Source organism: Quercus lobata, chromosome 5 (assembly GCF_001633185.2).
Source record: "Quercus lobata isolate SW786 chromosome 5, ValleyOak3.0 Primary Assembly, whole genome shotgun sequence".
In the NCBI taxonomy this organism is placed as follows: Eukaryota; Viridiplantae; Streptophyta; class Magnoliopsida; order Fagales; family Fagaceae; genus Quercus; species Quercus lobata.
In genome coordinates, this window is record NC_044908.1 from 60,057,649 (window position 1) to 60,074,285 (window position 16,637).

The 16,637-nt window shown below is 37.3% G+C and overlaps 1 protein-coding gene across 2 annotated transcripts; it reads right to left on the reverse strand.

Annotated features, from left to right (window-relative positions):
- Nucleotides 1-3,950: 3,950 nt before the first annotated feature.
- LOC115991398 (two-pore potassium channel 3-like) lies at nt 3,951-10,651 on the reverse strand. Of its 2 annotated transcripts, XR_004092186.1 has the most exons (3): nt 9,174-10,651; nt 4,398-4,657; nt 3,951-4,303 (listed from the first exon to the last, which is right to left on the reverse strand). XR_004092186.1 is itself a non-coding variant. In XM_031115094.1 (2 exons), exons 1-2 carry the CDS (start codon nt 10,307-10,309, stop codon nt 4,510-4,512), a joined length of 1,284 nt encoding a protein of 427 aa, XP_030970954.1. In that variant the 5' UTR covers nt 10,310-10,651; the 3' UTR covers nt 3,951-4,509. The 2 variants fall into 2 exon arrangements, 1 of the variants encoding a protein (XP_030970954.1); XM_031115094.1 differs by having other exon boundaries at nt 3,951-4,657.
- Between the last annotated feature and the right edge of the window lie 5,986 nt (nt 10,652-16,637).

Below are 16,637 nucleotides of genomic sequence, written 5' to 3' on the forward strand. Positions count from 1 at the left end.
TGTCCTAGTGTTTGATTGTTGACATAGTGAATTCTTTAATAGAGGCCCAAACAGCAATAGAGACTAAAAATTTTAGGTCATAAAAGTTTCATTCCAGAAATTTTAGTAGTTTAATAGAGGCACAGATTCAGAATGTGCAATAATTATCAATGACCGGCCAGATTTATTTAACTAAAAAATAAAAAAAATAAAAAAAGTAGGCCTAACAGGCAACCCATTCTGATGTTTAAAAAAGTTCATAAAATTAGGCTCAGCCCATCAGCAGGCCCAACCAAGGCATGTCTTTCTACTAGACAAGAAAGAACTTGGGAGTTTCGAATCAAAGGAAATCATTCTCATCTCCAAAAGGGGGAGGTGTTTATTTGAGCTAGTTAAGATTGAACAAAACTGAATACTAACTCTACAACGAGTTCGTGTAAGAAATCCAAACGATCTGGGTCCTCTACACGTAATACTGAGTATCAAGATAAGATATCCATCAAAAAAAGAGTATCAAGATAAGATGCTGTACTTTTCCCTAGAATACTCAAAAGTCAACAAGGCTTTTGTTTAGTTCAAAGCCTACTTTAGGGTTTTGAGTGAAGAATTCAAAAGAAAAGGGCCCACTTTAGTGGCCGAGTAAGTTAACATTGCAGTCAAAATGTACTACTAAATAAAAAACCCAAGTTGGTGACTTATAAATGAAGATAAAAAAGCATCTTACGAGATGATCACTTCATGCGTGGATCATATTGTGAGAGAGTCTTATAAGATATCCTTTCATCTAAACACAACATGGTCCCTTGTCATTTCAAAAAGCACAGCCATCCAACAGTGCTATAAATTGGATGAAACTCTCACATGATCTAAGTTGACACAAAAACATTGCTAAATAGTAAATACTAACTCAACAAGTTGTAACCACCTAGATAAAATTGCCATACTTTCTACCTGAATAAAATTTGCAGTGCAAATATACCCCTAGCCCAATTATATATACTAGAATAATACAAAGGTTTAGACGATTGACCCATCGATCCAGAGAGAGAATAACTAAAATAAAAAAGTGCTTTTACAAGTAGCACATTCAAGATAGAGAATGATTACTAACTTTCAAGAGCTATGAAAACCAAAAATGCAATCAACTCAAGGATTGAAATTTTGCTTTCCCCAAAAAAAAGCCATTGCTATTTTGGCCAATGGTAAAGAATAATCATCCAGACACTGGCACGTTTGGATAAAACTTATTTTGTTAAAATTGAAAATTGAAAACACTGTAGTAAAATAATTTTTAAATGTGTAAATAATACCGTGGAACTCATTTTTAAAGAAAAAATTGTTAAAAAGTGATATTTGTAGGTATGTAAACAGTGCACAGATGCACTGTTCACGGTTGAAAAGTCAACCTTTGCGGCTAAAAAAAAAGAAAAAAGCTGAAGCACGCATTGCAACAAACATGGACGCAGCAAACGCGGATCCAAACCGCACCTATAATGTCAAATTCTATCATATCTACAATAAATTATAATTAAAAAAACTCTGGCAGTACCATTAATGGAGGTCAAACCATTTTCACCTTCTATCACTAATAACAAATACTGACATTGCAATCCCACCCAAAAACCCAAATCATTCTCTCAATCCAAACCTAACAAAAAAAAAAAAAAAAAAAAAAAAAAAAAAAAAAAAAGAAGAAGAAGAAGAAGAAGAAAAAGAAGAAGATAAGATCTAAGAAGCAAGATAAATTTGAATTACAACTCTCTGAAATACCAAAGCCTACCCAGGAGCTATGATTATGATCCATAACAATGCAATGCTTCCAACTTTTTATATAGGAATAATTACACATAACCCACTTATGGTTTGGGCGAAAATCACGTTGCCTACCCATGGTTTGAAAAGTGTCACTTAACCCACTTAAGGTATGTTCCATTTGTTTTCCGTAACCCACCTCTGTTATTTTATATCTCTCTCCTCCCAAAACAAAAAAAAAAAGACACTAAAACAAGAGAAAATAAGATCAAAAGATGCTATTTGTAAGAATTTAGAAACTTGTCTCAAGAACTCCAATAAATCACAAACTATATTTTTGTAATACACTCAAAAGAAAATAACACAAGGAAAATTTTACTTATCACGTTAACTTATTTTTTTTTCAATACATTAATTTATTCCTCACGCAGACACACAAACAGAGAGAAAGAGAAAGAGAGAGAATATCACAGTGAGACACGAAAGGAGAGAACCCAACCCCTGAGCTTGAAATCGACCTCACCAACCTCACTCTGTTGTACGGTCTTTCACTCTCCGAGAAGACACAAAATTTTATTCCTCACGCTCTTTCTGCCCCTCTCTCTCTCTATTCTATCCATGTCTCTCATCTCTCACACTCCAGTTCAAATCGTCGGTAGCTTTGGGTCGTGGTGGCTTGGGTGATGACTGTGGAGGAGCACGAGTTGGCTGTGTTGGTTGGGTATGGGTTTTGATGAGGAGCACAGTGTTGGATTCGGTCTGGGTTTTGAGGAGGAGCATGACGTTGGGTTGGATCTGGGTTTTGCCAAACGTCGTCATAATCGACTCTCCCATGTCAGCCAAGTCTATCTCGGTGGCAATGGCAACGGCAAAGGCGACGGCAGAGGCTAGAAGACTAACGACGATGGCTTGAAGATTGGTCGTTTCTGGGTTTATATCGCGTGGGTCTTGGGTTTAGATCGATGTTTCTATGGTTTCTTGGTTTGATCGATGGTTTTATCATGTAGGTTGTGGGTCTTGGGTTTGATCGATGTTTCTGGGTTTTGAAGATTGGTCTTGGGTCATGGTGTTTGATTGGTAGTGGTGGCTAGTGATTCAGCGGTGGGTTTGGCAGTGGCAATGGGTGTGGATCTTGGTGGTTGTTTGTGGTTCTGTGGGTTGGAAATTTTGTTGGAATTTTTGGGTTTGTGATGTGTTAATGTTGTAGTGGTGGTGGCAGGTGATTTGTGGGTGGTTGTGGTTCGATGGTGGTGGCCGGTGTTGTGGTGTTTTGTTTTTTTTTTTTTTATTCTGTGGTGTTTCAGTGGTAGTGGTGGTGATGGCTTTGGTGGGTTATTCATGTTCTTCATGTTCAAAATTTGTGTGAAGGGAGAGACAGACAAATTCCAATTTTTGATCTTGTTCATTTTGCATTTTTGTTCTATTTTTTGTTTTGGGAGGAGAGAGATATAAAATGTGAGCAAAAATATCTATTTACCCCTAATTTTAACAGAGGTGGGTTACGGAAAACAAACGGAACATACCTCAGGTGAGTTAAGTGACACTTTTCAAACCACGGGTAGACAACTTGATTTTCGCCCAAACCACAAGTGGATTATGTGTAATTATCCCTTTTATATATCATAGCATATTTGGGCACAAAAGGTCTGTTTGGATACTACTTATTGCTGAAAACTAAAAACACGGTAACAAGATAAATAATTTTTAAATGGGACCCATTTTTAATTAAAATTTTACTAAAAAAAGAGATTTGTGAGTCTCATGAACAATGCACAGGACCCACTGATAGATGCATTTTTCAGTTTTGGGCGTGATATTTTAGCTACTGTAGCCATGGGTCCCACTGTGTAAATCACAATCGCACAAATGCAAACAAAGTTTACAACTAAAAAATGAAATGACAAGCTATGGGTGCAATGGAACTCAATCAGTTGGTGCACAGAGAGTGAGGGTGAGATACTTCAAATGCCGCATCATCACAATGAAACCGTCATTTCCAAAGGGATGTAGACATGTACCTTCATTATAAAACTTATTGATGAACAAACTCATATGGTCCATATAAAACAGAAAAGAAATTGACCTATAAGCTTGGCTGATGGCTGAAACATGTAATTTTAAAATAAAAGAACTGTTTGTATTTACAACAATCAACTAGATCTGACCACGGTGAACACCCACCGTGAGGGAGAGAAAGTGGAGCTCAAAAGCAAAATATAGAACCAATAATAAACTTTATAATGATTGATCATAATCTTTTATCATCAGGTTTTCGCAAAGAATAAATACAGACCTTTGAAAAAGTACTCCTAACATAACTTTGTACAAAGTTGAAAATAGCTTCAGGCAGAAAAATTGTTCCACATGTCAAAACCCCTGATCTACCGCACATCATGATGGGCAAGGGCAAGGGCAAGTTCGAAGATGCAGTGACCATCACTGTCTCTAACCGATTTGTACAATTGAGTGAGCAATAAAACCATGAAAGATGGTGTTTGTGATGCACTCGTATTAATCACGCTTCATCCACTGTTCTTGTTGAACAAACTCAAATCGATACCTAGAACTCCCACTAGTAAAAAAAATGATATAGCTATTCAATTGGAAGATCAGAATTTAAATACAAATGAGGAACAACTGATAAGGAAATCAAGTTCATAGATTACCTTATGGTACTTGAATACATAGTAGCACCTTCATCAACTTACAATAACAACGTGGATTTTCTTCTGCCTTTCTGTAGCATTATAATAAGAATCTTACCAAGAGTCTTTTATATCAATGATGGTTCTCCATAAGATCAGCAAGAGTTATCTTTCCACAGTTTCCAGTGTCTAGCCTATCAAATTTGTCACAGATCTGCATAATGTCTTTCTCTGATACCTTTCCCATCTCCTTGAGCTTGTATATGACATATTCTGATTTACTGCATATATAAAACCAGGAAAAAAATACTCAACAAAGACTCAACCTAACTGCTTGGGTTGGCTTCGAACTCAAGATAAATGAAGACTACAAAAAATCATTGAGAATAAGAAAGAAAGAAAATCAATGTTAATATCAGGGACCAAGACAAAGAAAAATGAGTGAAGTAGCAAGTATGAGCTGATCAAGCAAAAAATATAGCTACTTTCTACAAGAACAGAAAAATTCAGTCACAATGAAGATGATACATCTGGGGCTTTTATCACTGTTGTATTACTAAAGACATCTGCATTCAAGTCAAAATAGGTGCGGATAGATGACAAACGGCCACAAAGTAGAAAGCAAGGGATTGGATTCTTTATCATCAGCAGGATGCCAAATTACATCCCACCTTCTTTTTAGTATAATCAGAAGCTACTGTGCTACTATTAACCAAACAAAACAAACCACTTATAAAAAATTAACCCAAAAAAACTTGCCATGTCATTCCTTAGCACAGAAAAAACTTGAACATCACTCTATAACTAGATTTCAAGAGAGATCCCCTTTTCTGTTTTTGGGCAAGTAAAATCATAGTCCACAGAAGCAACAATAACCATGGCAGTGATTTTCATAAGGAAAACTAAACAAAGAGGAAATAAACATTGGATGCACAGAAGCAACAATAATCAACCATTTGCCTTGTCTTTGATGCACAAATCTAGGGTAGATAATCTGATGCAGGACAATAAAATCAAACAGGGAGAATTGTCTTAGGGAAGCAAAAGAAGAAAAAAACAAACAGATAGGACCTCAGAAATAGCATATAAGGTTTGTTGGGAATTAGCACCAAGTGATTAAAAACAGAAAAATAGAACCTAGGAATCACCACCAAGCATGGATAATGACAGAACCCAAGAATCAGCACCCAGGCTTCCTTAGAATCAGCTCAAAGCATTATTAGAAAACTTCCAACCAAAACATCATTAATCCATGATCAATTTCCTACATTAGTGAATTTTGGACCCTTTAAAATATGGTTTCTAAATTACATCAGACATGGGAAAAAAAACAGCTTTCATAATGAAATTACAACATTATATGGAGAAAAAAATCAAGTAGTAATCAAATCTCTCTAATAGCATTAATCAGTGGCAGTCACAATCAATCAAGTCCATTAAAATCACCCAGGTCCAGGAATGTGATGCACCTGTGGATTTCATCTTCTAGGCATCAAGTCACAACACCACAAGTACAAATACAAAAACTCTGGCATTCACAGCATTGCATTCAAAATCACCATGTAATCTTGAAACTTTTGGATTGCCTTTTCTCCTTTTAGGAAAAGATGAAAGCATACTTAGCCACACATATTTAGTCAAGGGTAATTTTCTATTTTAATAATTGATGGAAGCGGGCAGTAATTGCAGAAAGAAGTTCATGCTCTATCAGCTTAGTCTATTGTTCAAAGTTTTTAAATGATGAAGTCCAATACCTACTAGGAAAAAGAAAGGTTGTAAACCAATAAATCTTTGAGTACCCTCCAAAGATCATTACAGTTTAATTGCTGAGATCTTAAGTACTTTTGAACTTGAAGGCATTGTTATCTGGCTGCATTTTTCTCTCTCTTTTCTTTCCTAATTCCTACTCTTCCCTGTAATTTTCTGCATTTTCATCACCCTCTTAATCCTGGAACCAGATCCCAGCATGACTTATTTAACCTTGATAAATCCTAATTTGATAACCCAAACCTTTCCAACGTAAAAAACTAGTCCTTAATAACTCAAAACAACAAAAGAAAAATGTTTCTGTCTCAGATTACTGCTCATACCCTTAGACCAAGCCCAAGTTATGCCCTTTTCTTACCTCTTTACAACCCCATACCAAAGGCTTATCTCACAACCTTTTTTATAAGGAAATAAGCTTCATTGATAGAAAAAGAGGACAGTACAAAACAACAAAATAAACCAAAGCACACAGGATGTGTACTAAGGACAATGAAAGAATAAGCAGAAACTAAAAAGAACTTAAGCTACATCTATCGAGCAGATCAGTCAAGCAAGAAAAAAGGAAGACGCCCAATGCATTTGTCCACCCAAGCAAAGTTTGTAAACATGTCATCTTCAGCTCATGAATCACTCTTTCGGTTCCTTCAAAAATCTGAGCACTCCTCTCCCTCCAAATGCCCCACATCAAACAGGGGGGACCACGTTCCAAATCACCCCATTCTTATGTTTTCTGAATTTTCCTGGCCAGATAGCTAGAAGCTCCACAACCTCCTTAGGCATAACCCAAGATACCCCAAAAAGTGTGTACACCATACTCCACAACTCTCCGGCTATTGGGCAATGCAAGAGTAGATGATTTACGGTCTCCCCTGCCCTTTTACATATACAACACCAATCAATAACAATAAGCCAACGCTTCCTCAAATTGTCATTGGTCAAAATCCTGGCTTATCTCACACCCTTCCAATCCTCAGAACCCCCAAAGGTCTCCTTGACCTTTTGCCATCAATTAGCCGACCAAAACCAAACTTAAAACCCTTCATTGTGGCTGCCAAGAAAACTCCACAAATGGTTTCTTCTATATTTTAAACATTTTGCTTCCAAACCTCATTTTATGTTAATTCTGATCAAACTAAAAGCCCTAAACTCCTTCCACTTTAACAGACAACCCTGTTATGATCTTGATAAACCAAATACAATAAAAGAATTATGAAAGTGTATGGTATGTCTAACCAAATTTAATTATTGGTAGAGCCATATAATTGAATGCAATGCAATGCTCATCATTTGATGGAGGCATTCAACAAGTACAACATAATTTCAAGTTCTTTGACAAATGAAACTTTTTATTATTGGTAAGTTACAATGCACTCAATGGACCTAAGAACCATGGACACAGCAAGGGACATGGTGACACAGAAACTCTTGAAAAACTAGGACACGAAAATTAATTAATTAATATTTAATTTAGATATAATTTATATATTTTGGGAATATTTTATGTTCTCACTTACAAAGGTAATGCATATAGAGGACCTCTAATTAAAGTTATATCACAATTTACTAGAATCATAAAAGCAAGAGAAATTCACCTGAGCCTTCATTCCAAAGCCCAAGAGAGCCAAAAATAACATTAGAAATCCAACCATCTTCATTTTTTTTTTTTTTTTTTTGTTTGGGTGTGGGGGGGAGTGAGTCTCACAACATAAAATTTAAGTCATCATTACTTTACACAGAAAGTCCTCACGATCTGTTAAAGCTGAAGATTATAGGACTTCATTAAGTCACTCAGAGAACATTGTTAAACATGTATGTTAAAAGTGAAATGAGGGGTTCTTACAGAAAAATAACTCATATCAAAAGGAATCAGAAATTTCAGAATATATTTCATGTAAACTTAAAAATTAGTTAGGCCTTATAGTCATGTGCAACCATTAGTACAATACATTTATACAATAATATGGTTGATGCACTGCCAACGTGAGTTGCATATTTATCATATCATATAAAACCAGTAAAACATGCTAGAGCCATGGTGATTTCAACACTTCCACAGTTTTCTCATTGTACAACAAAAACTTACTGTTGTTTTATGTGCAAAAACTTACAAATCTCCAAAAAATAAGAAAAGACCATTGTCATAATACAACAAGGCCCTAGTCCTAATTTTTTTTGGGGTCAACTAATAGTATTATTATTTTCATAATGATATTTTTTTTTTTTTTTTAAATTACACACACATAACAACACACTCAAAAGCCTATGCTTCGGTTTTCTTGGACAAAAATTAGGGGGGGTGGGAATTCTCACGGAACTAACACATTCATGACACATCTTTGCCTTATATGGATAGTTTGGGGGGAGAGAGAAACTGCGTTGAGTTATCTACTATTGAGCCGAAATTATTATTACTACAAATTTCTGTCTTAGCGATACATAACATTTGGAAATGTTGCTTCTCATTCTTTTGTAGATCTCTTTAACTATATTATGAGTAAATTCAACTTATAGTTCTTTAGGGCACTCATTTGCATACTTCCTCTGCACTTAGGTTCCCCTCCTATTGATAAATTTTTATCAATAAAAAGAAATTGTAATGAACAATACGATTTTTAAAATGTACAGTACAGTACTTGACATTAAAACTTGACATAATAAATAAAAGTACAGTAGTTGTGCAATCAAATGGTTTTTCTAGCAAATTCATAAATCTACAGAGTATAATTATGTAGCATTTCTAAATTAAGGACCTAGTACTCACATTCCGTAAACAATTATTCCCAATTCCTAAGTTTCTATAAAGAAATAAGCGATTATTTGACATTTAAGTTTTCATATAAATGAAGTTCACTTGTTATTTATTTCATTCTTGAAGTAATAAACATAGGTTGCATTTATTATTTTGTTACTTTCAATATCTCGCATTTGAGCTTATCTATCAATACATAATACAATAAAATGGAGATGCATAAACCACAAAATAATTATTAATATAAAAATGCAAGCAATTGACTCAAGGCCAATATATACCTCACAAAGCCATTGTTGTCAATGTCAGCAGCAAGAAACTCAGAGACAGTCATGTCCTGACCAAGAACCCACTTTGCCATCCTCCTATGCCGCTTATCAACTCTTGCCTCGGCCAAGTACAAAAATGCTCGAGCAACCGCGAGTGTCGAAAACAGCAACCAAATGGAAGCAAAAATACGACCAGTCAAGGACTCAAAAGCCCGGTCACCGTACCCAACTGTGGTAACCGACATAACTGAAAGATAAAACGAATCCACCCACCCAAGCTTCTCCACAAAATGCATTACAGCCACCCCAATTCCAATACAGAGAACCACAACCCCCAATGCCAATCCCACCTTCATCCTAATCCTCATCCTCCCTTTCTTCACATCAACAATATAAGACCTCCCGGCTTCTTTCCCACCCTTACTCTTCATAGTCCTCAACAAATAATTCTCCTGCAAATCAAGCACATAGCTGACCATCCCACTCAGCAATATATCAATAAAACCAAACCCCACCAACACAAACAATATGGAGAACAACTTGGTTGTTGTAGTTTTGGGCGTAATGTCACCATAACCAATGGTACACATTGTGACAATACAAAAATACAAAGCATCCACAACAGGGTGTGTCTCATTAGAAGAGAAATTGTCCCTATTAAACCAATAAATAACCACCCCTAATGACAGATACAAAATTAGAAGAATACAAGCTTGACCCACAACAGATTGGGACCCAAATTGAGGTCTTGGCACAGAAGGGTGGGTAAAATCGTTGAGAACAGCCATAGCCGGTGCAGTTTTGGATCGGTGAAGATTTGTTTTGGTCCATGGGCAATTGGGGTCAAGAAGCCAAGCTTGTTGGGATTGAGGCGTGTCATGAGCTTGTGGGGTTGAAGGGTCAAATATAGAAACGGAAGAAGAAGAGGGTCTTGGAGAACTGAGAGAAAGGGTCAAGGCATCAACTAAAGGTGAAGCTTCTTGTGGAGAAGAGGAAAAGGGTCCAAAGATGAGACGGTCTTTGAGCTCAGAAGGTGTTAAAGGGATAGAGATCTCATCGTTTTCTGGGAGTGGAACTAATACTGGCGGTGGTGTTGTTTGATATTTTTTTCTTGGGCTCAGATAAGAAAGCAGAGGCTCTTTCTCCATGTGGGTCTGAAAATTTTTGTCTTGGTTTAAGGAAAAAAAAATTAATTTAAGGATGTTTGTTTTATATGGAACGAATGAAACAACACAAACAAAGAGTTCGAGAAAAAGGTGGTTGTTGTTGTTGAGAGTATGATTCGGTCGGTTTGTTTTTGTGTTTGTGTTTAATGGTTTGTGTTTGTGTGTGTGTGTGTGTGTGTGTGTGTGTGTGACTGTGAAGTAACTGTGAAGCCTAGGAAGGTGGCGAAGGAAGTTGAGAGTTTGAGAAAGAGAAAAGTGTTAATGGATTCGGTATGCGGTGCAGAGAGAGAGAGAGAGAAAAAGGGAGAGGTGTATATACTTGGGGAAACGCGCCTTGTTTTGTGTGGAAGAAAATGGACAGTCGATAAAGGAACCGTACTTTCTCATTGCGTCACAGATTGGACATTTTTGGCCAATAATTGGAAAAAAGAAAATGCTGGATTTCACCCTTCTTTTTCTATTTCATTTTTTTTTCTATAAAAATATGTTGAAAAAGAAAATGCTGGATTTCTCTCTTCTTCTTTTTTATTTTTTATTTTTTTCATAAAAAGATGTTGGAACAAGAAAATGCTGGATTTCTCTCTTCTTCTTCTTTTTTTTCCATAAAAATAGTTTGGGTGGTATTTTAATTTTCGTAAAAGAAATGGATTTATGGGTGATGTGGGTAATTCCGATTGTGGTGGACCGTTGCTGTCCAGTTGTATCTTTCTATTTTATATTGACAAGATCTTAAGACTTTGGTTTTAGAATTATTGAAAAAAAATTTTGTCTGATAGTATTTCCTCCCATTCCGCAATTTTAGGCGGAATGGGAGGAAATATTTTAGGCGGAATGAAAAAAATTTTTCTTCGTCACTCAATATTCATCACTTAATTTTTATTATTCATCATTTATCACTTAAAATACCTTATTCGTTCGACACCATTACTCACTTGTCATCACTCAATATTTTTTATACTTTTTGTGGGCCCCATACCTATCACTCGGTACAGGTTTTTTTTTTTCGGTATCATCGAACCTAGTGAAAAAAAAAAAAAAAAGACCAAAAGGAAGAAGAAGAAGAAGCCACCTAGTGTGAAAGGAAAAAGAAAAAAAAGAAACGCACCGAACCCAGTGAAGAAAAAAAGAGATGATCAAAAGTTGCGACTAAAGTCTGGCAGTGGATCCTTCTATGTAATGTTATTTACGGAAATGTCATTGAGTTATGAGTTATGGAAACTGAAAACAGCTAAAATGTGTTTTCAGTTTCCATAACTCATAACTCAAAAATTAAAAAATTGAGTGATAAAAATAGAGTTATGGTGGTGCCAAACAGACTTCTAACTATGGGTCCCATCATTTTTGAGTTATGAGTTATGGAAATAGAAATATGAGTTATTGAAATTGATGAACCAAACACTCCCTTATTTTCTTCTCATTCTTATTTAAAGGTAAAATATATGATATTTAAGAGCAAATAAATATCAATTATCGCTCACATAAAAATAAGAAGGAATTAGAGGATTTAAATGGAGGAGATATTTTCCCATTAGCACCTGTGGGGCCGGGAAATTTGAGGTCCCAGCCCACTTTACATTCAGGGCCCAAAGCCCAGGCCGAGGAGCCCTATTGCCGATGACGTATGATGAAAGCCCCAAAAAGGCCTAAGGATGTGGCCGAGGACGATCTCACGCTCAACACCTCACAAAACGCCTGAAGAAAAGGACAAACTCAATACAGGGGCAGGATAAGGGAGAAAGTTGCCAACACCGCAGTATGGAGCCCTACATCTGACAGGCCCATACTCCAGACCATACTATTTAACCTTTCCCAACCACCCCCAACCACTCGAATGTATGGATTGATAGGACGAGTCTATACCTCAAAAAGCAAAACTTACACGTGGACACTAAATGGGAAGTAAACACTAGTATAAAAGGGAAAGAAAGCCAAGGGGGAGGGGACCCCCGAGGGAGAAGGATAAAAAAATCCTACAAAAAGGGAGAATGGGAAGGATATGATGCTCCTCGGTTCGTCCGAGGACTCAAACCCTCCAAGCTACATCGATGTAAGGCTTAGCTATTCAGGCCAAACCTACCTTCGTATGAGCTTCCATAAAAATCATGACCAGACCGCTGTCCGGCGACCAAGGTCCAGCCTTTTAAGCCCACTCTCTATAAATTATATTGTTCGGGCCCTTTACATACGAGCCCAATGTCATTCTTAGGTCGTTAAAAATTGTGTCCCTACAATTGGCGCCGTCTGTGGGAAAGGCTTGCGCGTTGGCACAAGTGGCGGTGGGGTCAAGCCTCTGTCAAGCAAGGGTCTGTGAAGGTTCCTTCATTTCCAGCAACACGCTGTTGTTGTTCCGACAAAAATTCCCGCTAGGGGCTATGCCTCACAGTGCCAATGGCACGGGCAGCCCTAGGGGCTTCCAACATCAAGCTAACTCTCCCTACCTTGGTCGAGGGGCCAATAAAAGAAAAAATACAAGTTTTGGACAGAACCAAGGCCTTGTATGGTCCTCGGACTCAAGCCTATGGGGAAACCAACTACTTAAAAGAAAAAATACAAGTTTTGGACAGAACCAAGGCCTTGTATGGTCCTCGGACTCAAGCCTATGGGGAAACCAACTACCTAAAAGACAAAATACAAGTTTTGGACAGAACCAAGGCCTTGTATGGTCCTCGGACTCAAGTCTATGGGGAAACCAACTACTTAAAAGAAAAAATACAAGTTTTGGACACAACCCGGTACAATCATACCTCGGTCCTCGGATCAGAGGCCAGGTGTTATCGAAAACATGGCCAAAATTCCACACTACTCGGCAACCCTCTCGGATGGTTTATTTTGGGTTTCTCACTCTCGGGCAACTACCTCACGCGCGTTACGGTACACTCAGCTGTTATCTCGGTTAGTCTCATAAGTTTAATCTGCTATTGATTGGTATTATTATATTTGATAGTTTCAATAGGTTCAAATTAATAGCTTTTTGTTACAAGGTTTCCTATCCTAAGTATCATTAAAGGAAAATACACATGTAGCACACTCATTCACAAAGTAATTGCTGCAGAAAAGAAAAGTATTTAGAAGGAAACAAATTCATCTTTTATTAAGACAAAGAAATAGTACAACGTACAATGAAAGAGCTTGAATAAGCTTATACTAAAAACTAACTACATAAGCAAAAAGAAAAGATACAAGAGAGTGAAGAAAAAGCAGAAGAAGAGGTGCAGAGAAGAAGGATACAGCAGTTCCAAAATGTTGTCTAAGGAAACCATTCCTCAATACTTTTACATACCCATAACTCAGGCAGCAAAAGAACCTAACATGGGGCTAACACTTTTGAAGAAAAGGTGCAGGGAGTAGGAAGTTGATGAGCCTCCATGTTAGCCACGCTCGCGATAGAGCAGATGGCGCTGATGACGAAAAACCTTACTGCTGTTGCACCAAGAATCTGATGCAACCAGTCCCTGCTTCGAATTTTGACTGAAAGAGGTAGAGATATCATCCCCACCTTGACAAAACGGAGGATTATCTTGAGTCTATGTCTTCCCTGTCCAGACCGCACCACCTTGAGTCTTGGAAGGATTTGGTGCCTCTGAAGCGGGTGTAGATCCTTCACCCCCACCCGTGCCTCAAACATATTACTCTAAGGGTGGATGGCACTGGAGATGGAGACTGTGAGTATGGCTGAAGGATTATGAATTTGGATGGGGCCGAAGGGTTTATATGTAAGGGGAGTAACCCCTTATCCTACTTATATAGAGGGCAAACTGGTGGCATTTAATCCATGCAGGTTTCCAAGTAGTGCTACAGATAAGGCGGTCTTGGTACAATTTCCAACACCATCTACAACCGTAAGGTTTGAATAACCTCGTGAAGGAAACATATTAATGGCGCGCCTCGAACACTGAAACGTCGAGGACGCCGCGTGAGAAAACCTAGAGGGATGTCTCACAATTTGGCGCGCCCCCCATGCAAATGAATAAACCTCGACATTAATGAAATGTAGAGCTGGGCAAGTCATGGTTTGGGCCTAACATCACAAAAACCCTCCTCCCCAACCACAAGGTCGGGCAGTAGGATTTTGAGGGGCTATTGTGGGGCCGAGAAATTTGAGGTCCCAGCTCACTTTACATTCAGGGCCCAAAGCGCAGGCCGAGGAGCCCTATTACCGATGACGTATGATGAAAGCCCCAAAAAGGTCCAAGGATGTGGCCGAGGACGATCTCACGCTCAACACCTCACAAAACGCCTGAAGAAAAGGACAAACTCAGTACAGGGGCAGGATAAGGGAGAAAGTTGCCAACACCGCAGTATGGAGCCCTGCATCTGACAGGCCCATACTCCAGACCATGCTATTTAACCTTTCCCAACCACCCCCAACCACTCGGATGTATGGATTGATAGGACGAGTCTATACCTCAAAAAGCAAAACTTACATGTGGACACTAAATGGGAAATAAACACTAGTATAAAAGGGAAAGAAAGCCAAGGGGGAGGGGACCCCCGAGGGAGGAGGATAAAAAAATCCTACAAAAAGGGAGAATGGGAAGGATGTGATGCTCCTCGGACGAAGTCCGAGGACTCAAACCCTCTAAGCTACATCGATGTAAGGCTTAGCTATTCAGGCCAAACCTACCTTCGTATGAGCTTCCATAAAAATCATGACCAGACCGCTGTCCAGCGACCAAGGTCCAGCCTTTCAAGCCCACTCTCTATAAATTATATTGTTCGGGCCCTTTACATACGAGCCCAATGTCATTATTGGGTCGTTAAAAATCGTGTCCCTACAGCATCTTATGGTATTTCAAACACAAGGTTCAAGGTTCGTTTAGGATCTGCTTATTTTGCTAAAACTGAAAACTTTTTACTAAAAATACTATAAATAAATGTAAAAATTAGCTGAAATAGTACAGTAAGACCCATAAATAGTACAAAAAAATGCAGTGAGACATGTAAAGTAGCAAAAACAAGCTAAATAGTAAAATAAATTGGCAAAATATTTTTTGTCAAACGGACACTTAAGGTACAAAATTTTATAAGAATAGTTTAGAATCTAATAAAACGTGGTAATTGAGATATTTTACATTTGAGATATTTATCAACCAAACAAGCTATGTAAAATTGATAATTCCCTTGAATTCCACTTTAAATTCTTATGTAAATTAGCCTGGATAGAATGCTTATGTGTACTAGACTCATTGATATGCAGATATGTGTCAAACGCTTGTTACGTGTCCACATTTCAAAGGTCTAGTGCACAAAAGAACTTTATCCAATCTTTGGCCCATTCTTACCAACTAACCGAATAAGATTCTTACCAACCAACCATTTTTTGATTTTTTTTTTTTTTGAGAACCCACTCCAACCAAAGTAGGAGAAAATTTATTAAGTAATTTCATAAATGTAGACATTAGCTATATATCTGGTGGAATATCCTCTATCCAGACTTGAAAATTGGAAGACAAATTGGCTAATCTAGCAAGACCATGAACTACTCTATTCCCCTGTCTTCTAGTGTGGCAGAAGATGTAGTTTCGGAAAGAGAAGGAAACTGACTTGATATCCTGTAGGATATGCACAAAGCTAGAGGAAGAGAAATTATTAATATTTAGTGCCTTAATGATAACTTCAGAGTCTCCCTCACAAATTACTTGAGTAAAGTTCAGTTCTTGTGCAAAACAGATTGCTCTCCGTGCTGCTAACACTTCCACCAAATAAGACTTATTATAATTTTGGGTACAATATATCATATATGTTTGTTAAGAATTATCAAGTAGGGGGAAAGAAAGGGGCTTCTTCTATTTTTATTTTTTTTAAATAAAAAAATACAAAAAGAAAAAGGCTCACTCATATAAGGAACCCAAACCAAACCAAAAACAGATACTGCAAATACAAGGAAAACCAAAAAAGATACCGCATATATAAGGAAAAAATTTAGATTATAGGGAAGCTAATTTTTTTTTTCCCCCATACTTTTCCGTCTAATACGAAAATAAATAACTATTGACAATTAATATGTACAGTACCATCTGATAATAAAAAGTACTGTACCAAATAGATCATATGTCTTCCAAGTATTTTATATTTCATTATCACAAATATATATATATAAGTATTTTGTATTTGGTTTGAGCCCCATGAACTCTAACCAAAATAGCTAATTCTGTAGTTCAACTGAAAAAAAAAAAAAGTATTTGTCTCTGATCCTGCGACTTGGAGTTTCAAATCTCTAAGGAGAAGATTCCAGCTAAACTGTTGCATGGGATAATTTTCAATTTGCATCAATATTAGAGCAACTTATAGGACTAGGATGAACATCAAA

Excerpts from the sequence above, each read along its gene's own strand:
- LOC115991398 (XM_031115094.1), bottom strand. The coding sequence starts at position 10,309 with ATGGAGAAAGAGCCTCTGCTTTCTTATCTGAGCCCAAGAAAAAAATAT. Across the intron at positions 4,658-9,173 it reads GACAACAATGGCTTTGTGAG|TAAATCAGAATATGTCATAT; the intron begins GTATATATTGGC and ends TTATATATGCAG.